Here is a 23,505-nt window from a genome sequence, read left to right as displayed (position 1 = left end):
GACAGACAGACAGACAGACAGACAGACAGACAGACAGACAGACAGACGGACAGACAGATAGATGGATAATTAATTCATAATTCAAACTGCAGCTCACATCAATAGGGAAGCATGACATATCCAGTCCTGCACGTCTGTCCATTCCTCTCGTTATATTCTAGTCCCACCTGAGCTTCACCGCCAGGGTGCGCTGTTCCCCGGGTCAGCGCGCCAACTTTCAAACCTCTCAAACCCCTTCCGGTTCCGGTGTGGCAGCGACGTCACAGTCAGGTGGTGACGCTGCTCCGACACCAGAACCAACAACAACACACGGAGACAGTTTGACGCGGAGGAACAAGCGTCCATCCCTACGATCATCATCATCATAATGAACAAGAATACTAATTAATAATAATCACATTTAATAAATAATAATAATCATACTAATCTTCTTCGTGTTTCGGCTAGAACAATAATACAACTAATTAATAATAATAATTAATAATAAATACAATTTAAGAATAAATATTATTTATCATAATAATCATAATAATTGTCACTAGGGCTAATATGTATTTTGTGAGGTTAAAATGGTCAACTGCCAAAATACTAATATGTATTAACAATCTGTTTGTCTGTATGTATGTATAAAACAAAGCGGAATAACTATTAAACTCTTAAACACTCGACATATCCCTCCCAAGTTCAGGCCCTTTTTAAAAATGGATCAAACGGAGCGTTCGAGGATCAAAATCATCCCTCAGAAAATACTTGATATGTTATAGGTTACACTTACTGCTCTTGAAATCTCAGGTAATTCCGATATGAATACATGAGGTGATGTGATTGTCCAAAGCACATGCAATAATAAGAAGGTTTGTCTAAACCCACCATGTCACAACTAAGCATTCTCTAGAAACCAGCAGTAATAGAGGTTTTAAGTCGTAAACTCAATTGCATATTTTTAAAACAGTAACCTGCTCAACAACCAGTATTTGCTGGGATTCATCCACAATTGGCCTCGTTGACAGGCTTTGTCGATTTACATTGCTTTTTAAATCCGTTAATCTGGCCCTACCGAGTCGCCGTAGTTGGAGTTCGACTCCACACATGCGCAGTGATCCGGAGCAGCAGAGCAGAGTGGAGCCAGTGCGGCGTCGGAACCGGAGGAAGAAAGAACCGAGAGACGAGAGCGCGTCCAACGGATCGTCCGCCCGCCCCTGTCCGCGCTACTCTCCCCACACTTTGACTCGCCATGGCGTGCGGAGCCACGTTGAAGCGGCCGATGGAGTTCGAGGCCCTGCTCAGCCCGCAGTCCCCCAAGAGGAGGAGGTGCAGCCCGCTCCCCGGGGCTCCGGGCGCCCCGGCCCCGCAGAGGTGTCACCTCCGCCCGCAGGCCGACGGCCCCGCGCATCCGGCGTCGCCGCCGACCGCGGGAGGCGAACACAGGCTCACCCCAGGTACCCGGGCGCTTCACGGCGGGTGGTTAAAGGGAACGAGGGGGCTTTGGTGGAGTGAACAGCCGACGGGGAGACTCTGAATGCGGCTCGGAAGCGGAGGCTGTCCGCCCCGCCGCTGCTGCTAACGTTAGCAAGTTAGCTAGCTGCGCACGACTGATGTGTTTAAAAAAAAAAGTGGAAGACGGTGTTTTTATTGTGGAGATCTTCGTTGGGTTTTTTATTCGTTTTTCACAGCGCTTAAACATTCCAACATATGTTTATATTCCCCTTCAAAGTGCAACAACACACACGAACGAAGATGTCAAATCAAAAAGCGGAAACAGAAACTGTAAATAAATCCGACAATGAAGGGCTGAAGCAGAGCGTGTTCATCTGACCGACAACATTTTAACATACAGGGGATTTTTTTTTCTTGGCTAGGGTTGCTGAACTGATGTACAATCAATTAGAATTAAAAAAAAACAAGTTCTAAAGAGAAAGTAAATATGTCCTCAATGTGGTTCTATGCCTAGGATATACTAAATGAAGACCACAGACTAAGTGGTATTGTAGTTGCTACTATTAGCGCTGCGTAGACGTGTATATAGGATATTTCTGTATATGATGAACATTCATATATAGTATGCCGTCATGGATAATAGGTCTAAATTATTACAATGTTATTACTAATTAGTAGGGGGTAACGTGAGTGTGGTTCCTTGTGTTTAACAAACATCAGCTGTAATGTTCATTTTCTTTTCAGATGTTATTGTTCCATTGGTTGTGCGACCTCGCATTTTTAAGGGTGGCTCTGTAGCTGGACAAAGCTGGATAGCTAAGTAAGACAACAATGGAAAGTTCCGTGCTCAAATTCTTGAAACAAAATGCAATCTAAACACTGGCGTAGATAATGAAATCTACCATCTGCATCTATTCCATTTGGGCCGCCGATTAGGACAATAAATGGCTTTAACCGTTTATTTTAAACACAATAGCCTGAGAACAGTGGCTGCGTAGCAAGCTCCTGCTGCCTTTATACCTGGGTGACTGGCTCCTCTCTGTTTAACCCAGCTCCCTTTTAAACAAACCAAATGGCAACAGCAGTTGGCACATCACGGCGTGCTGCTAATTAGGAGCTGCTGGAGGAAGGCTCCTTGTCATCAGTGCCACAATTGTCTTGAGTGGGAGCAGGGGGTGTCTATAGCACCACAACCTCCCCTCTCTCTTTTGTACCTCTGTATTATGCCTTTACTCTTCTCCTCCCATTGATTTAAATGCAGCTGCCTTTGAGCCGTTTGTGAGAGAGGAAGTCACTGTGAAAGTGAGAGACGTGTGGGGGTGGGGGTCTGCAGGGGAATGATAATTACCTGGATATCTCAACTGCAATCCAGTGAGGCTTATTGTACGTTCCAATCTCTGGGACTGGGCAGGTTGACAGTAGCTGCTGCTGATCCTTACGCATTTTGAATTCTTATTTAAAAATCCCTCTGGTCCACCTTAGAACAATTCAATCAATCGTTTCCTGAGTAGTTCAAGAGAGGATTACAAGGTGGAGCCAGTTCTAGTACTTTGGCTAAGCATCGCTTTTAACCCCTGGAGATTTGGTGTCTGTGCCGCGGGGGCTTAAAAAACAGTTGCCTTCTGCTTTAGCGCATGTCTGAAGGAAGAAGGCCGGACTGAAGTCCAAATGGAGCCACAGTTCACTCCTGTTGCAGTGAAATGTATCGGCTCTCGCCACGAAAGTAACTGTGTGAAGAATTTCAATGACTCAGAAATCGAATAGGGCTGCACGGCTGCCTCCCGGACCATCAGTTTGTACTGACAGGGTAGTGCATGGACAACATGTCTTTTGTATTAATGGCATTCCAGCCCTCATCATTAGCCATGGGCTGCGTCTTGAGACAGTTGCTTGCTCCATCCAGCTGGTACGTTCTTATTCTGCCGCTCACTGCTGTCCTTCACCCAGCTAACCAAGACTTTGGCAAATGGTGTATATGGCTGGCAGCCAGCATTAGTCTCTCTTAAAATTCGCCCATGACGCTGAAATACCTGCATGCTTTTGGTTGGCGTTCCTCTGACTGCAGGAGGCCAGGTGTACCTCCAAAGAATTCATATAACTCAATTCTGACAGTGACCGTTTGTTGGCCTACGGGAATGGGGTTACCTCAATGTGCCAGGCGGATGACGGTAGGGCTGCCCCCTGATAGTCGACGAGTCAGATTATCAGTTGGGGAATAGTCAGTCGATTGAGATTCCTCATTCGAGCAGTGTTTTGTTTGTTTTTTTTGGAGAGAGAGAGTGTTCTGGTGCACAGATTGCGGGCACACATCGATGGGGCGCGCATTGTCGGTACCGTCGGAGAGGGAGACATGTGCGCACTCCCTCAATGTCTCTTCATGCCTGGTGATAATATCCACATTACTAACCCTTTACTAATGATTCTTTGTCATATATTTCTTGTGTGTAAAATCTTTGAAAGCACCAATATTGATCTCCCAATATATTACCAAATTATCATTATGGTGTTGGTCAAAATATTGTTATAATTGATTTTGTCAGTATCATCCAGACCTCTCTTATCAGTTGGTGTTTGTAGTCACAAATCAGCTGAGTATTGTTTAAAAAAATGACGATACCAGTACAAATACCCTTAAATTGATAGCGAGTACTTCATTCGATACCTTTTTTTCCGTACTATACCCCTCATGTGAATGGAAGCATTCGGTTGTGTCAAATGCCACTCAGACTCCACAGGCCTGTAGTAGAGCCATACTTTTGAATGGTTAGGCGACATGTCGGCACGCTGCCAACTCCGTCAAATACACTGCGCTCGACTTTACCACCACGGACTGTACTAGCTGATGCGGTAGTGGGCCAATCACATCTCGCATTAAATCGAAGAATGCTTTAAATTGAAGAGAGTGATTGGCTGTGAGCAAAACCATAAATATTGTCTTTTTTTTTTTTCCTAGATCTGGGCAAAAAAGGATTGAAAGCAGGTATTGTTTGACTGGAGAAGCTTTGATACAACTTGGTTTTTGGTTATTTTGGTCGATACCTTCAAGGTATTGAGTATGAATACACAGCCCATCAACCACTCAGTTGATTTTGTAGTTTATTCTGATGTCATAGAACATGTATTTATTTATTTTTGTATGGTGTGAAGTTAATAGTTCTAGAGGTAAATAGATAGATATTTTTAATTTTAAGGTGGACCTCACCAGAATCCCCTTGTCCCATGTCTTCATTTTCTCTGACATTTCTTAGCCCAGCTGGAATGTGTTTCCTGTGAAGCTATCTGAAGGCCTCTGCACTCTCATTTTCTTCACTGTCTGCCTGTTTGCTGAATCACTGCGCAGCTGGTGTGTGTGTGTGTGTGTGTGTGTGTGTGTGTGTGTGTGTGTGTGTGTGTGTGTGTGTGTGTGTGTGTGTGTGTGTGTGTGTGTGTGTGTGTGTGTGTGTGTGTGTGTGTGTGTGTGTGTACGCTGCATACATGAGATGTGGATACCTGGTATTATCATGCCCACCTTCACCCAGAAAGAGGCCCCATGTGGGATCTGTGCTGCGGGTCCCTCTGCAGTGCTTTTCCAAGCGAAAGCAGTTTTGTGTTTAGCTAAAAGGTCAGCTGTCATCCCCAGCCGCTCCTCCCTCACGAGCCGTCTGGCAGGTTGGATTTGCTTTACGCTGAGCTGCCTCGATCTGTGAGGTCTAATGGTAATGTGTGGGGACAAAGGATAACGATTTGTTTAACAAAAAAAAAGTATACTTGATAAAGATTAAGTATGATATGTCAAATGAAAGATTAGGCTTAGATAAAAGGCATTTCAACTTTATGGTTTCTTATGACTAGAATTTAGACAACATAAATGGCATCTGGAGCAGTTTTAAGATTTTAGGGAATTTACATTGCATGTTCACATTGACAGATTCAATCTCAGTCAAAATTTGCAGTTATGCCTGTTATCAATTTAGTCATTAGAAACTGAGCGGCACAAAAGTCACGTGGCAAATGACTTCCATATTTGATATGATATGAAATGTCTTTAGTGGCCTTATACAGCATTCTGCAAAATTCCTGAAAACTAAAATGCTATATGTATTTATTACTGACCAGTCATAATGAACAGCTGGTAATACGGATTTCACACTCTTTGTAAAAAGACCAGTCCCATCTTGCAAGCTCACTTCATGTTCACTATCTTGTCTGGTTTGCACGAGGACAGACCTATTTTCAGTGTTCCAGTATCATCATGACGTGTCTTTGTTGAGCCGAGTGCCCTTAGATCAGCTCGCTTTCACTTGGACGTTGTTACAGTTTCAATGCTTTGGAGCATTTTCTTTCTAGTTTCCTGAGGAACAGCTGCTCATAAATTAAGCAGTCTTCAAACATGGTTTCATTTTTAAGCCGCCAAGTAACCACACAGTGAGGCAGATGTAGATTTTCTGTGGTCCTGGATCAAAGATGGGTCGTACTCTTTATCATATTATATTTGCTTCTGTTCTGCTTCTAGAGACTGCTCATATATTTACGAAATGGCAGCTTCAGTAAAGTGTCAGTGATTGTGTCTGGTACTGTTTACTCAATGTTATTATTACAAAACGGTCTTTGTAAGTAACAGTAAGTGGCGTATTTTTAAGCAAGTGTTGCGTCCTTCATTTCTTTGTTGCCTGGATGATTCATCATATGGTGTAACGTTGGCAAAACTGCAAACTTTTGGTGACTGAGGTGTACGAGTTAGGGATGAACTGATTGATTTTCTGGCCCCGGTACTGATGTATTCCGAGGTCCCCTGAACGCAACATCACTTGCTGCTTGGAGCGCTACAGAGAGCCGTGTCCGCCGTTCTCTTAAGACTGATTTGGGGGGGGGCAGGGGTGATAAAATGGGTCACCAAATATACTTTAGCGGTCGTTAATATACCTGGGCAACCTGCCCAAATAAAGTCTTATGTGCGGTGTGGGAGCCACAGCACCTGAGACGTGTGTTAATTATAAAGTCAAGTGTTGTTTACATTCACATTATGCGTAGAGATGAGATTTACATAGATGAAACTGGTTAAAAACCTTACTGGTAATGATGTTTACAATAGACAAGCTTAGAAGCCTTTTTTAGTCCTTGCTTTGGTTCCCTTATTCCAAATACAAAGTCATTGCACATTTACCCTTTTTTTTTTTTTTTTTTTTCCCTTCTGCGATTTCCGTAGTCCAAGATGTAATTTGACCCTTTTTGTCTTTCCTGTCGCTCCGTTCATCTTCATGTACACACAAACAGGGTTGAGCTTTAGCCGCTGGTGTTAAAAACACGCTCCGCTCTTCTCTCTTGGAGTGGCTCTTTGAGTAGCCTTTCTCCTTTAATGGACCGTGGGAGTCGGCAGTGTTTTAGAGGCAGAGCAACACCGTTTTCTGACAGTGGTTGTAGTTGCATTATTTAAGGAACTATTACTTAACTTTGGATGTATTCTTGTTAAGGATTTCATTGTGGAAATATTTTGTTTCCTGTGGAACTTTGAATGGACACTTTTCATCTTTATTTACACCAGAGTTATGTAGAATTATTTTCTAAGAAGAGCGCAATATGTATGAGTAACCAGCTGTTTCAACTACCACCTAAACCACTGTCAGCTCCCACATTTGGGAAACACTGGATAAACATCGGTCACTGCCATCAGTGAATGTCATCTTATTTGCATTAAAGGCCAATGGCAGTTAACAAGGCGAGTATCGGCCGCTACCGATGTACAGCTGATAAGTCGGTGCATCTCTAGTACTAGTAATTGTTGGAGCCTTTTTGATTAAAAATAAAATAAATGTGCGCTTGTATATCTGCAAATATACTGACCTTAAGTTTCCAGAAAGACTTGAAACTGAAGCACTATCTTTATAAAAATTCAAAGCACTCCATTGGGATCCTGTTTTTAGAAATGAGTCAAGTATTGTTTAAGGTTTGTATTGTATATGCATTCTAATTTGTTTAATGGATTGCTTTAGGATTTGGATGGAGGGTGACAATACTAATCACCCTTCCATATAATGCTTCCCCTGTGTCTGATAAGGCTCTGTTATAGTCACATAGTCAATAAGTGAGCCATACGATTCATGGTGCGTGCACTACCAGAGACCACGAGCATATACACCGATCAGCCACAACATTAAACCAGTGACAGGTGAAGTGAATCACATTGATCATCTGGTTCCAATGATACCTGTCGAGGGGTGGGATATGTTATTATTATACTGTGTGTGTGTGTATATATAGTGTTATATATTATTATTATATATACACTGTTATATTGTGTGTGTGTGTGTGTGTGTGTGTGTGTGTGTGTGTGTGTGTGTGTGTGTGTGTGTGTGTGTGTGTGTGTGTGTGTGTGTGTGTGTGTGTGTGTGTGTGTGTGTGTGTGTGTGTGTGTGTGTATTTTTTTTTTTTATATGTTTATATGAGGCAGCAGGTGAAGAGTCAGTAGTTGAAGTTGATGTGTTGAAGCAGCGTAAGGATCTGAGCCACTTTGACAAGGAGCACATTGTCATGCTGGACGACTGGGTCAGAGCATCTACACAAGCACAGGTCTTGTCCAGCAAGTTATCTCCCAGCATCTTATATCCACAAGAAGGACTACAGTCTTCATCCACTGAATTGCAGGTTTAATTTGTCATTGTCAATACTTAGATTATTTTACCCAATGGAAGATGCACCTGCTTGGTGGTGTAGGATAAATTTGTACCATTTAGAATATTTCATTGCAGGTTATTTATCCCCCACCTTGATTGTTATGGATGGCTGCAACTGTACAGACACTTGTAATTTCTCAGACAATGATCAAGGTATCCACAGCTCATGAAAGCTTGATAAAGTACTAAAACCACTAAAGCCTTAAATGACGTATTAAGCACATTAATTACGTTCAAGTAAACTGTCCCCTTCTGATAAACTACATACAGTATGCATGTCTGTATATTCAGAAATGTTGACCTATACATTTAAATACATGTTAAACCCAACACAAACTACTACTATGTAGAGATGCACCGATAGTGAAATTCTGGGCCGATACGATGTTTAAAATAACAATTTAGCCGATAGCTGCTGCCAATACCGATGTTTTCAGAGTTCCTGAACGCAGCATCACTTACAGTTGTCCAAGGTCCATCAATGTGACTGTAATCTTAGGGGCGACGAGGGCGCAGAAGGTAGAGCGGGTCATCCAGTAATCAGAGGGTTCCTGTTCGATCCCCTGTTCAATTTTCGATCTAAACATATGCATTTTTTTCAGCGCTGGCGGCTATGCCATTCTTCAATTGAGTCTTGATTTGTAAAGAACTAGACTTTAGAATAATAAACAAGTTATTTACTTCATTCTTCTAAGTTACTCACCAAAATAAGTGCAGAAAAATGCACGGATGCTATTTTTGCAAGAGGGGAACCCTGGTAGTAAAAGGAGAATTACTACCTTCAGCTCCGATCAGAGCGATCTTTTCTCCAAACAAAGTAAATAAAAACTCTAGATGTATTTAATTTGCTCCATTTCCTGCTGCTGTTCTGCTGTGGAGCAGATTGCTCCTGAAAAAATCCCACCCATGTTCTCATGGTCCAGTGGCAAATACCCCAACCATCAGCTCACGGACCGTGCTGGGCTGCCCGCTGGTGGTCGGGAACCTCTGCACTAGGACACTCCGTCGGTGGTGGTCGGGTTTCATCCCCACATCTGGAATTACTGGACATTCTGGTCAAAGGTGCACTCTCCTTTTTACACACAGTGGAACGCTGGATTTTGCAAATTTTTGTAATAATCAAATCCTATTTGAATTTAATTCCTGCAGCCCCCCCACCCTAATGCCAGGTTGGGGGGGGGGGGGGGTGCGTTAAGGGATGCGGCGCAGCGGGTCCAAGGCGGTTTCGGAGCCGAGAGCTGCAGTCGACTCCAGGGGGCCCCGCACCCCCCAGCTGTTTACCGGCAGATCTTGACCACCCCAATATGGCGACCATGTTGGACAATATTACTGAGGAAAAAATACAGGGGGAAATCACAATCAGGTTCGCACCCGATTGTGATTTCTAAGTTCGAAATTGGACGCTCATTTCAATCGATTTTAGATTTGAAATTGAAATCATGACACCCCGAATCCCTACTACTATGGCATTAAAAAGACTAGAACGAGTCTGTTGACCCCAACAGATCACTCTGAAGAAGTTTGATCTTGGGTTTGCTTGTCCTTCTAAAACTCTTGTCTCCACGCGTTCAGTTTTATGCACTGTCTATGGCATTGTCACAGGCTGTGTATATCTATATGTATTAGAGGAATATTTTGGCTATTGCAGTTTCCAACTTCCTGATAAATCAGTCTGCACTTCCTGTTTCTGCCCGTGTTTTGGGCTGATGGCTGCTAATTTCAGACCCCAGTTCATCCACACGTCCAATCTGTCTGGCCGATCTTTCTATGTGGCGCAGGCTCTGTTTTTGTTCGGCTTGCTCCCAAGCCTTTCAGCAGAGGCCTTCTTTGCTGCCATCTCCTCTCCTCCGGAAGTCTCTGTGAGTTTTACTGCTTGGCTTGGTCATTGTGGGGTCAGTGTTGCCAGGCAACGGCCAACGATTGTGATTCTTGTAGTTGGCAGCGCTGGAAGGCAACTGGCAGGGAGCGAGCACACGCACACTCACTCTCATACACATAGATATGTCAACCATTAAGCGGAGCCATCGAGATTTTTGCTTGGCAGTGTTTTAACCACCACGACTCCCGGATCGATAGTGAATTAGCATTGTCAGAACTGCTTTTTTAAATTGGTGCTTTAACTGCTTCAGATGACGATAATGCTGTAGAACTCTGTATTTCTCAGATTTTTTTATACTGTTTAAAAAAGTATGTAACATTTATAAACTCAAGCGCTCACAAAAGCAGCCTTATAAAACAATGTCTGTACAGGGTTTGACATTGAGCAAGACTTTCCACTGCCTGTCCGGGCCAGTAACCTTCTAATTTCACTGGCCCTGAGATGATTAGTTACATCGGTATTATTTTAACATTAAATTATTTTCACTTTCATAACTGTGTATGTGTTCAATAATGGTTAGAAGTATTAAACTGAGAGCTTACACTTTTATAATCCACCATTGGGCTTGTGGGTTCTACTGGCACACCGGGAAGGTGCTTTCAGCTGTCCCCGGGGGGCTGCAAATACATGTTCTACTGGCGACCGGGCCGGCACTCATGTCGAGCCCTGTCTGTAAGTCGAATTGGCAGTAAGATGCTTTAATAAAAAAAGAAAATGGGAATGTCTCTGCCAACTCCTCTCCCCGGTGAAGGTAATTATCCTTTCAGTTACTTTTTGAAATGTATTTTTATCAGTGCTACAAATCAAACACGGTGCTTCAGAGGATTCATGCTCAATAAAGAGTTTGTCTAACAAGCCAATTTTCAATTCCTCCTGTAGCCTACTGTGCTGAAACGACAGCACACTGGTTTCACACACCTCCTCAAAAGAGAGAGTGGTATAAAATCCACGGCACCGAGATGGAGGCTGGGGCGTCGCTGGGAGAACAAACGCATGAAGGCTTCAGTGGCCTTCTCTGTAAGCTGACGATGGCGGTTGGAGTATTCATATATTTAAGATTATTTGAAAATTCAACTGAACAATTGTTAATAATAATCGCTCTAACCGAGTGCATTTGCAGGGTTTTCTGAGTTATTCAGAGGACAAATATGAAACATGTACTTATTCAATGTTGATTTTTTATTGTTTGCTGCAACACAAATTGCATATAAGATTGCAGCGTTGTCACTTTTAATTAGTTATTTGACATCCCAGAGAGTCAAGCATTAGCATTTCACAATAAATTAACCTGCTAATCAACACATTTTCAAATGAAGTAAAATCACTTCAGAGTCTAAAATTATTGTTTTCAGTGTTGAATGGTCTTTCATAACCTTCCTGTAATAGCCCCTGGATTTGTTATGTGATGTATTCTGATAATGGCACGCCAAATGGTGTACTTAAATGTTGGTAGCAATTCTCTTTGTGTATAAAACATCAATAGAATCGTCATCTCAATATACACTACTCACAAAAAGCTTGGGATATTCGGCTTTCCGGTGAAATTTAGGATGAACCTAAAATGCACTATAACCTTTACAGCTGAACTTAATTTGACCTTCTCTAAACTTTTGAATGCACATGTCCAACTGTTCAATGTTTCAGTACTTTTTGCACAACTTGCTGTTCTCTAACAAGGAGCTGAACGGCAAAATTCACAACAGGTGTTTGATCCATGAATGGACCAATACATTTCCTGGTTCAATTAGAATTGATATTTTAACAGTCTTCTTCATCATGCTGTTCACATGTTGACATCATGACACCAAGACCACACCGAACAACTGATCAACAGCACCTCGCCTTGCAAGGCTTCAAACAGGATGTTGTCAGAGGGAAGTGGCCACTGAGCTTAGAGTGTCACAGAGCGTCATCAGCAGCTTGCAACAGAGATACAGAGACTGGAAGAGTCACAGAAAGGCATAGAAGTGGACGTCCTTTGGCCACATCCCACACTGATGAGCACTTCATTGTGAACAGTGCCCTGAGGAACCACATGATGATGCCACTCAACTCCAGGCACATTTAAGGAAGGTGAGAGGCACCAAGTGTCGCCTCAGAACATTCAAAACCGTTTACATCAGTGTGGTCGGCGTGCTAGATGACCTGCAAGGCTATCTGACCACACCACCAGACACAGGCATCATGGTCTTGCAGGGGCCAGGGAGCATTTACGCTGGATGAGGGACCAGTGGCCTCAATGCTGTTCTCTGATGAAAGTCCATTCACTTGGAGCAGAAATGATGGAGACGTCAAGGAGAGCGCTACGCATCAGCCACTGGTGTCACCAGACGAGCCTTTGGTGGTGGTGGTGTTACAGTGTGGGCAGGTGTGTCTAGTCAATACAGAACTGCCCTACACTTTGTGAATGGTACAGTGACAAGCCCATACTACCTGAATGACATCATTCATCCAGTCATTGTGCCCCTGCATGAACAACACAGGCCTCATTTCATCTTCATGGACGACAACGCTCCAGCTCATGGAGGTGGCATCATTAGGGAACGGCTGCTGGAGACTGGGGCACCTCAAATGGAGTGGCCTGCACTTTCTCCAGACCTGAATCCCATAGAAAACCTATGGGATCAGCTGAGTGGCCGTGTAGAGGCTCGTAACTCTGTACCCCAGAACCTCAATGACCTGAGGGCCGCCCTTCAAGAAGAGTGGGGGGCCAGGCCTCAGCAGACAATAAGTCGACTTGTGAACAGCATGAGACGTCCTTGTCAAGCTGTAATTGATGCTCAAGGGCACATGACAAGTTATTGAGACATTGACATTTTTTGTTGTGGTAAACCCACCACTGTTGTTGGCTTTTGTTTCAATCAATTGTTTGAGATGAGGAAATCATCATTGCATGCTTCTACTTAAATGCCCTACTTTCATGATATATCACTGTAGCGTGAACTTTTTACATTTTCCATAAATTTCACCCAAAAGCCAGATATCCCTAACTTTTTGTGGGTAGTGTATGATCGAATCCGTGTAGAATCCTGACCCTTTAGCATCTAAATCGAATCATGAGATCCTGCCTGAGACGCAGCCCTTGTGCGTCCGGCGCCGCCTTCCACACAAGCTTATTGACGAGCAGGGGGAAGCAGGGACATGGCCTCCAGTGCTCTCTCACTCTCCACCCAAGATAAAGGAGGCAGGTCTCCCCAGATACTCATCACACAGTCGGGGCCTTAACCCCTCTGCCATGGAAAGATAGCTCCCTCTGTCTGTCTGTCTGTCTGTCTGTCTGTCTGCGCAGTGAATTTGCTGATTGAGTGAGCGCCAGTGAGGAAAGCTTTGCATTGCAGACGCGAGGCAGCTAGCTCTGTTTTTGCCAAACCTGTTAAGCTCCAGCACATTTCACAAGATCTCAAGAAGTGAACGCTGGCGTGGTGAACACCCCTAGCTAGGTGTGTCTACTGCACACACCCCTTCCCAGTGTGTTCCATTAATAGACCTGTTGAGGTCTGTCGTGGTTAGGACAGGTTTACAGGGTGTCCTGGTGTCCATGGTCCTCCCCAGTAAACAGAGTGGAAGCAGGGTAGAAACAGAGGAGCCTCTTCTTCCACCCCCACCAGCCACTCTGCTTTGTATTCCCATGGAAGCTTCTTCCATCCGCGGACAGATAAATGGACCTCCAGAGAGTTCAAACTGAGTAGGAGAACTCTGCCCTTGTGCCGTTTCCCTCCGGCCACGAGGCACAGCGGCTTTGTTTTGTAACGACCGGCCCGAATGACATCAGCATGTGCTGGGGTCAGCGTCTGACCTTTGAACCCTTTCTATCAGCAGCACCGATGAGCTTTCCATGATTTTGGAAGTCACATGTTGTCTGTCTTTTCTTTTGGTTTTTTTGCTCTAAACAAAGCAAAGTATCCTCAGCAGCAGAATTCTGTCCGTTTCTGTGGCAAAATTTTCTTCCTGGCGTTTGTCATTCGTGGATTTGCATCATTTCCTGTGTAGCAGTGTCATTTCCTTCCAAAGGTTCACTTCTTATTTACGTTTTGTTTAAAAAAAAAAAAATGTTGTTTTTTTTTGTTTTATAAAGTACCATAGAATACTGCAAGCCCAGTTAACACGATGCAGTAAGACATCTTGAAAATCAGAGGAATTTTCAAGATGTCACAAGTTTAATTTCTGTGTTGGACTCAATTAGTTCCCTTAAATATTTATGTAACCCATGTCAGATGGAATACTGAAAAGTCAGCAGGAATTCTCATTGTGTATTAAAACGTCAATATATTGATTATAGAACCGAGACAGCCGCGTGTGCGTGTGTAAGGTGTGTCACTAGTGTCCACTGCCAAAATTAGGGAGCTTGTCTTTCTGTTGACATGACCCTGGTTTGACCGCTGACTGTGTCTGTAGGTGTTAGTTCAGGTGCAACGTCCCTCTGCTGCACCTGGAAGACCCTGGAAGCAGCGGGAGGTGGATTTGCTGCATCTCATGACTGGTTTCTGTGTCAGAGCCCAGCAGGGTTTCTTCCTAGCGCTGGTCATATTTATTATAAAACTGTTTCAACCTCTGCTTCAGCTTATTCCCCTTCACATCACGTTTTGCATATTCGGTATATTTCATTATATTGTTGTTTTTTTGGGCAATTTGTATATATTTGATAATTTTTATTTGATTGTTTTTATAATTCTTTTATCTTTTTTCTCTGTAGTGAAACTCACCAAACCTCACCAGAACAAATTCCTTGTATTTTTAAATGTGCCTGGCTGAATAAATTCTGCCGATTTGATTCTGCCCCCCGATTTTCAGAACTGGTTTATTATTGAGTACATTTATACATAACGAGAAATTTGTGGTGGTGAGGATTGCTGTACAGACAATGTGCAAAAAAATACTATTAAAAGAAATTTCAGAATGGGAAAAAATAAATAAATACAACTCAATAGTCAAATTTACAAAAACAGCCAAATTTCCAAAGAAAAATGCACCCCAAAAAAAGACAAAAAAAAACAATACTATGCACGGCTGAAATTAAGAGCTGTAAGACCTTCAAACATGTCTGGCCAAAAAAAGGAAATTATGGACTTTCCTAAATCTGAACCCTGAACCCAGAACGGCCCGTTGCGACCAAACCTGGCTTGAACAAGGCTCGTATGCTTTTGTTTTTTATCGACGAGCATGAATTCCCAGACAGAACGGTGCTGTGTTGGCTTCGGGTGTCGTGGGGAATCCTTTTTGGAACCCGTTGTCCTGTTTTCTGACGCTCCGGTGTCCGTGGCCCCGCCCCCTTACAGAGCAGATCTTCCAGAACCTTCGGCACGAGTACAGCCGCATCCAGAGGAGACGGCAGCTGGAGGGGGCCTTCAACCAGGCCGAGGCCTGCAGCTCCAGCGAGGCTCCCAGCCCCAACAGCGCCCTGTCGGCCCCCAGCTCCCCTCCAGGTAGGACCCCTCCCCAACACTACTTTTATTTTGAAATTTCATCTCTTTTTTTAAATGAGCTGTGGTTGATATGCTGCTTTCAAATACAAATATCCCGGCCTGGGTATCATCAGGGTTCTTCCCATGTCCTTAAAGTGCTTGAATTTTGTCCACAGAGGTTCAAGTACTGGAATACCTGGAAAATAACCCGCTTGTGCTGAAGCGCTTGAAAAGTCCGAGAAATAAATGCGGTCGTTTACAACCTGCAATATTCCCTCAGGTTTTGTTATTCAAATCGTGAAGTAATAAACATTTTCCTGGACGTCTTTCATGACGTAGATGATTCCAGGGAAATGTAATCCAGTGTGGCTGGAAATGGACGCTTATAATAGTAAATAGAAGTCGATGACTCCTTTTTTATTTTTATTTTATTTATTTATTTTTCCCCCTGTTTTCCTTTTGTTTGGGGGAAGGATATAGGAGTCAGAAGAGTCTTCATTTCAGAGTTTTCAAAGAGTTCTCACAAAAATCTGTGAACTTTATCAAAATGTACATTTATTTTGGTGGAATGCAACATTCACATTCATTATGAATTATACCAGATGCCTCAACCTTTTTTTCCCCCCTCGGTAATTTAATCCTCGGTAACTATTCGGAATGCAAAAATATGAACTTTGAAATGTTATAAACTGAAAAGCTTGAAAAGCCCAAAAGGAACCGTCCTTCTTTTCAGTTTGGCGCCAACACTTTCTCTCGCGCTCGTCCACTCAACGGCTAGAAGCCCCCGGCAGCTCCTTGTGTTCGATCCCCGGTGTGTGAACGCTGTGCTTGTCCCAGGTGCCTCCAGGAAGGACCAGCCCTCATTCACCCTGCGCCAGGTGAGCTACCTGTGCGAGCGTCTGCTCAAAGACCACGAGGAGAAGATCCGGGAGGAGTACGAACAGATCCTCAACACAAAACTTGCAGGTACGGACGGCAACGCGCGTCACAACACAACGTCCATAAAACACGACCCGTCCAGTGCTCCACCTGGACGCCGGCTGTTTGAATTGCTAAAAACTGATGGGACGCTCCAGGTTTTTAATGTAAAAGTCCTGCTCCACCCGTGCACTGAGCCAGCTGATTACACTCATTAGAACTGTGGTTTCTCAACCCGAGGTCCGGGACCCCCAGGGGTCCCTTGAGTCCGTCAGTGAATATACAATGGCTCCCACAGGTTACAGTAGAGACACTGAATCATATCACACGGTAAAACATCTTCTCACGTCGGGGTCCCAGAGATGGAACCACGGGGTCCGTGGTGTTAGGAGTGTCACATGGCGGGGCCCTCGATGTAGAAGGTGGAGTCACTGACTCTGTTGGCTCCTCGCTCAGTACAAAATGGAGGTTAACTGAAAATACCAGGAGTGGAATTTAACTTTCTGAACATGGATTTTCCACTGTAAGTGTCTAGGCAGCGTCGTCATGACAACTTGCTGATAGGTAGTACAAAAATGTAGGACGCATTCTTCTCTCTCTCTCTCTCTGTGTGTGGAAAATCTTTGTCACACGCCACTACAACACACACACACACGCTTTGGGTGGTGCCAGTGAAATGGCTCCTCTGCATTTGACCATCCTGGCATCCCTTCCTCCGGGGGGGATGGATGGAGGAAGCCCCATGTGAGCACGGGGAGAACATGCAAACTCCACCCAAAAAGGCCCCTCATTGGGAGATAACCCACCTGAGCACGTTGCCAACAGCGCCCCAGGCGGGAATCAAACCAGGACCTTCTCAGTGTGTGTGTGTGTGTGCGTGCGTGCGCGCGCTAAAGCCGGTGGACCGCACCGACCCCCCCCCCCGCTCCACTGACTCTCCTCCTCCATCTTGTTCCTTTGTTTCAGAACAATATGAATCTTTTGTGAAATTCACACAAGACCAAATCATGCGAAGATACGGAGCCAGGCCCGCCAGCTGTGAGTCTCTCACACACACACACACACACACACACACACACACACACACACACTAATGCAGATGACGTCCTTCATCGTTGTCGTCGTGTATTTAAAAACCCAACCGGGTCATTTACGTGAATGTAAAACATTCTTTTGAGGAATCGCTTCCACTCTTTAGACGTGTTGTTTACGTTCTCTCCATTAAATCCATTCCACCTGCGAGCGCTGCACGCTGCCTCAAACCCCCTTGGACATGGAGGGAAGTGCAGTTTTGACTCCAGGCCTCGGGGGAGCTTTTGTTGCAAAGCCGCAGAGATGTTGAGCCGTCTGGTAACCGAGCGACGCCGTGGAAGTAACTTCCGCCGGGTTTCATCGTTGAATTTAACATTTATTCCATCCATCACTAGTCTCCGAGGTCTTCTACAGGTTGATGGGTGTCTCTTAAATGGCGTCGTTTTCCTCCTCGTCGCCAGCGGTGTTAGTATAAATGTCCGTCCGCACGAGAAGAAAGCAAAAAGGGTTTGAAACGCTGACGTGAGCCTCCAGGCCAGCAGGGGGCGACACTACGTCATAAACACCACAGAAGAAGAGGAGCAGCGTGTGCAGCGTCTTCATCACATTCAGACACAACACTGTACGGACGCCGTCCCCCAAGCTGGAGACGCGTCTAACCCCCTGGTGGAGACACGGAGGACACCGCCTCGCTCCTCGCTTCCTGACGGGGGTCCGGGTCCCGACGGCGGCGTTTCCCAGAAGCTCCGTCTGACTTCCTCCACCCACACCGTGTAGAGAAAGCTCCACCCTGGATGGGGTTTCCCAAAAGCTTTCTTTCCAGTTCCTAGAACGTTGTCATTTTTGTGTGGGCGGGGCCAAAAGGCAGAGGAAATACTATGTTTTCTAAAATAACCGTGTGGGCGGGGCTTAATCCTGACACTGCTGTGATGGTTCCTGATGGTTCTCATCCCTCCTCCCTCCTTGTCTTTCAGATGTCTCTTGAACGCCCATCGTGGAGATCCCAGCCCCCCCCCCTTAGTCTCTCTCTCACTAGTCTCTCTCTCTAGTCTCTCTCTCTCTCTCTAGTCTCTCTCTCTCTAGTCTCTCTCTCTCTCTCTCTAGTCTCTCTCTCTCTCTCTCTAGTCTCTCTCTCTCTCTCTCTAGTCTCTCTCTAGTCTCTCTCTCTAGTCTCTCTCTAGTCTCTCTCTAGTCTCTCTCTCTCTCTCTCTAGTCTCTCTCTCTCTAGTCTCTCACTAGTCTCTCTCTCTAGTCTCTCTCTAGTCTCTCTCTAGTCTCTCTCTCTCTAGTCTCTCTCTCTCTCTCTCTAGTCTCTCTCTCTCTCTCTCTAGTCTCTCTCTCTCTCTCTCTAGTCTCTCTCTAGTCTCTCTCTCTAGTCTCTCTCTAGTCTCTCTCTAGTCTCTCTCTCTCTCTCTCTAGTCTCTCTCTCTCTAGTCTCTCACTAGTCTCTCTCTCTAGTCTCTCTCTAGTCTCTCTCTAGTCTCTCTCTCTCTCTCTCTAGTCTCTCTCTCTCTCTAGTTTCTCTCTAGTCTCTCTCTCTAGTCTCTCTCTCTAGTTTCTCTCTAGTCTCTCTCTCTAGTCTCTCTCTCTAGTTTCTCTCTAGTCTCTCTCTCTAGTCTCTCTCTAGTCTCTCTCTAGTCTCTCTCTAGTCTCTCTCTCTCTCTCTCTAGTCTCTCTCTCTCTAGTCTCTCTCTCTCTCTCTCTCTAGTCTCTCTCTCTCTAGTTTATCTCTAGTCTCTCTCTCACTAGTCTCTCTCTCTAGTCTCTCTCTAGTCTCTCTCTCACTAGTCTCTCTCTCTAGTCTCTCTCTCTAGTCTCTCTCTAGTCTCTCTCTCTCTAGTCTCTCTCTCTCTAGTCTCTCTCTCTCTAGTCTCTCTAGTCTCTCTCTCTCTAGTCTCTCTCTCTCTAGTCTCTCTAGTCTCTCTCTCTCTAGTCTCGCGCTCTCTAGTCCCTCTTTTTAGTCTCTCTCTCTCGAGTCTCTCTCCTGTCTGTCTCTCTTCTACAAGATGGCTGCTCTGCTGTCGCCCCCTCTCTCCACATTTGTACACAATATAAGTTCTATTCCCTTTATTTTCACTTTCCCTCTCAAGCATTTAGGGTGCCATGGTATATCTTAACTCTTTGTTTTTGTTTTTATTTTTTAATTCCAAACTGATTTCCTTACACTCATTTAATTGCTGCTGGCCAAAACGTAAGAATCAGAATGATAGGTGTACAAAGCCCCCCCTGTTCCCGGTGGATGCTCTCTGGAGGTGTTGGTGTTGGACTTGGCTCCGTCGTCTCGCTGTAGAAAGACGCTCGGCTCGTGTGATTGTTGTGTTTAGCCTGTAACAGCAGCACCCCCCCCCCCCACCCACCCACCCACCCACCCACTCCACACCTGAGAACATGGAGATTTTGTTCCTCTTTTTTTTTTGCAAAAATAAAAGTTCTGTGACTAAATCTCTCGTGGTTTATTTTTATTTTTTTTTATGATAAAAACATTCTGAACTGTACCGATGGGAAGTCGGAAGCGGACTATACTCAAGTCAAAAGCTATTTGAGTACATTTATTTATTTCATTTTTTCCATTGAATTTTTTGCACTTAATGATATTATATTCAGTCTCAGAGATGATGCCACTCTACTACACCCCTAAAACAGTTGCAGTACTTTTAATTTAAACCAAAAAAAACATCAAAAGTCATGGCAAGAGGAACCAATCAGATCATGTAGTACTCAACTGTAGTCTCTGTTATATCAAGTACTTTTACTCTTAATACTTGAAGTGAATTTGAGGTAAAGTGCTTTTACTAATGTAATGAAAACCTGCAAAATTCCCCTGGTTTTGTTCTTCAAATTGTAACCTATATAATACATTTTGTTCCAGAATTGCTTTTAAGGCATAAAATGATGCAGGGAAATGTAAATTCAATCCTGTATGGCCCAGCAAGATCACAATGAGAACAATAAAAGATCTATACAGTATTCAATGCATACACTAATATAAATAAAAGACCGTGATACTGAGATTCCATATTTTAATTAATAAAGATCACATTGAAAATTGATTAGATCTTTGTTTTTATTTTTCAAACCTCATACCGGAATGAACCCAGAATCAAATATTTCTGATTACGGTTATGGAGTTTTTATTTTTAGTTTATTACCTATCAAGAAACCAAGTGCATTGCTCTTTACATTTGAAATGCAACACTGATTTGAAGTGCAACTGCATTAATATGTTAACGATCATGAAAGGAAGCGTATGTGTTATTCACTAAATAAAACAAGTTAATTTAAACTTCCTGATCACAAGGTCTATGGAGTTATAATAAGAATAAACATCTAGAAGAGAATGAATCACACAGGAGATGATACTACCAACATTTTATTTTTGTAAGAGGAAGAATTATTCGGCGGATCATTCGGACCTGCCTCTTACAATTAATGGTTTTACTGTTCATTGGTTTCTAATCAACATAGTTTCTGGTTATTTGTGGGAAGTCACATGTTCATTCAGTCCGTTATCTGCTCTCAGAGATGTAAGAAGACACCAAGAGGACATTTGACATCTCATCATCCGCCTCCAACAAAGACATTAAAGGGGAAAACGTTCCCATAACCCCCAAAAGAGTTTAAAAATATATACTGTATATTTCAAGAAAATAACAATACAAGAAAAGCGTCAGAGATGTGGAGACTGAGTGGACAAACAACACATGACACTTCAAACAGGGATTCTACACCTTTTTCTTCTCAATGTCCCTCAATTTGATCCACGTTTGATAAGACTTTGTTTTGGACCCAAATCTGAGATGAATTTCATTGTTGGATCTGGTTTGATGTCTTTATCCCAGTTCGGGAGACAACGAAATGAAATAATGGTGACTTTAATTAATAGCCTTTTTCTCTGGGGACCCCTGGGGGCCCACACGCTGAGAAATTCCGAGCCGCTGCTCTTCTTTAATATGGACCAACAGCGACACCCAGTGGCCAGAGCGGAGTCGTGCAACAACATTTCACGTTTCCTTATTAATTTGTCAACGCAGGAGATTAGAGATCAAATGTTTTTCTGTTTTTTTTATGACGGTCTAGCAGTAAACAAGGAAACATTTTTTTCTTGGTATTATCCATCGATGCCCGCTTTGTTTTGATTCTCCTCCAGCTGTTTGAACGGCAGGTTAGGGACCGTCCAGTCTAGGGACCGTCTGCAAATGACACCACCCGCTTTTAAAAGCGCAAGAAGTCTTTGAACCAACGAGCCCGTTTCAAACTTTCAGATACGAATGGAATTTTCAAAACAATTTTCATTGTTTAAATTTTTGAATTTAATTCAAATGAAATAAAAAAAGTCTCCTTCTCCACATCAAGCCTCAGTCCGCATGCGCATGTTTCTGGGGACTCGTCAGCATTTTGCGCACCCATTTATTTTCAAAGTAAAAGTTCCAGGTTATTGAAAAGAAATAGAAACTAAAAGTAAAAAAAAAAAAACCCCATTGAACTGGGAGCACAGTCTCACAGTTGAAATCGTCTTCATATAAAGCTCCATGTCTTTCTGAAAAACGTGAAAGTGAGGTTTCACTGTGGCAAATTTAATTTTTTGTGAAAAAAGTTAAAAGTTTTGTTTTTCAATCTTTATTAAAAAAAACAAAAACATTCAAATATACAAACGGTGCTGACATGTGCTCAACATAATAGTATACAAAGAAACAAGAAAACGAGAGAAACAGAATTTGGATAAATAAACTTCACAAACACAACAACAAGAAAAAAGATCAAAGCTCTTTTTACCTGGTGCCTGCTGGGCTGGTGACGTCACGGACCGCAGGTGTGTCTTCCGGGTTTGAGCTCAGGTAGGAGGTCGAGGCGGAGGCGGAAGTGGGAGACGCTGCACAGGGAGTCTCCTTCAGCCTCCATTGTTTCTGAATTATTTAATTCTGGAGGAGAATCATCAGTGATTTGTTTGTGCGTGGGAAGGAAGTGGGCAGGAAGAGCCGCAGAGGGTGGGGTGGGGCGGGGCGGGGCGGGGCGTCTATAATTATCTCAAAATAGCTGCTGCAGGATCATTCTGGAGAAGGACCCTCTCTGTGCAAGTTTCAAAATGGGGATGTGAGAGGCAGCAAAGGAAGGTGTAGTTAGATGTGAAGCAGTGCAGGTTGGGTGAAGCCACACGCCTTCAGACCGGGTGAGTAGGACAGGTTCAGAAGATGTGATCAAAGTCTGTGCCTCCACCTTTCCGACAGAATGAAGTTCTTTTCTTTTCTTTTTCTTTATTATTTGTATTGTTTTCAACCCTGACGGTGCGTCTCTGGGGTGAGAGTGTGATCAGGCAGTTTTTCCTCTGTTCTAATGGGACTATTCATCCAACTGCTTCTGCATTGTGCTGGGGGCCACAGGCTCCTGCTCAGGGTTCCAGGTTCTACTTCCTTCCTTCCTACGAACACAAACAGCAAACGTGATGGAAGTTACAGCTGTCGTTTCTGATCTCGTCCATATCGTTTTATGCTGCTTCTGCTTGGACATCTTCAGTTTTATTTAAGTACTTTAATCTAACTATGAGCACAATTCAACATCCTTTATTTATCACATGCATCATACAAGTACTGTGCAGGCAAATGAAGGCAAATATAGAGTTTATACAATGTGTGTGTGTGTATATATATATATATATATATATATATATATATATATATATTATCTACAGTGTGATGGACAATATGCAAATAATGATGTGATCCCAGGCTCCTCCTGCTAGCATCCTGTAGTGTCCTTGAGCAAGACACTTAACCCCTCATTGCTCCTGATGGCTGCGTCCGTCGCTGTTTGAATAATTGTAAGTGGCTTTGGATGAAAGCGTCTGATCAATGTCATGTAATGTTCAGTGTGCGAGAACACTCAAAAGACACAGATAAGAAAAGCAATTGGAATTGAAGTGATCAGCTCATTTTTTCACACTTGGTCATGTGTTCATCAGCCAATGAACACATGACCAATGCACAACAACAAACTACTGAGAATGTACAGCAGTTCCACACGGAGGGAGGAGGTGAGCACGTTGTGATTGGTTGTGACGCCAGTGGACGGACGACAGGGGAACTCTGCCTCTTCCTATTGGAGGATAGTTGGTCAAGTTTGTGGCGATTTATTTTTATTTTATTAAATGATAATTTTAATGCTGATTCATCTTCGTCACATGGCTTTGACG

The 23,505-nt window shown here is 43.7% G+C and overlaps 1 protein-coding gene across 2 annotated transcripts; it reads left to right on the top strand.

Annotated features, from left to right (window-relative positions):
- Window positions 1-1,115: 1,115 nt before the first annotated feature.
- On the top strand, window positions 1,116-19,754 carry akirin1 (akirin 1). 2 transcript variants are annotated; one of them, XM_080005150.1, is made up of 5 exons: window positions 1,116-1,439; window positions 15,243-15,389; window positions 16,206-16,334; window positions 17,253-17,324; window positions 18,293-19,754. In XM_080005150.1, exons 1-5 carry the CDS (start codon window positions 1,235-1,237, stop codon window positions 18,301-18,303), a joined length of 564 nt encoding a protein of 187 aa, XP_079861276.1. In that variant the 5' UTR covers window positions 1,116-1,234; the 3' UTR covers window positions 18,304-19,754. The 2 variants fall into 2 exon arrangements, with proteins under 2 accessions (XP_079861276.1, XP_079861277.1); XM_080005151.1 differs by lacking the exon at window positions 17,253-17,324.
- The last annotated feature ends 3,751 nt before the right edge of the window (window positions 19,755-23,505 follow it).

Source organism: Zeus faber (assembly GCF_960531495.2).
Source record: "Zeus faber genome assembly, chromosome: 8".
NCBI lineage: Eukaryota > Metazoa > Chordata > Actinopteri > Zeiformes > Zeidae > Zeus > Zeus faber.
Note: the sequence above shows the minus strand (reverse complement) of the source record. Positions and strands in the feature narration are given on the sequence as shown.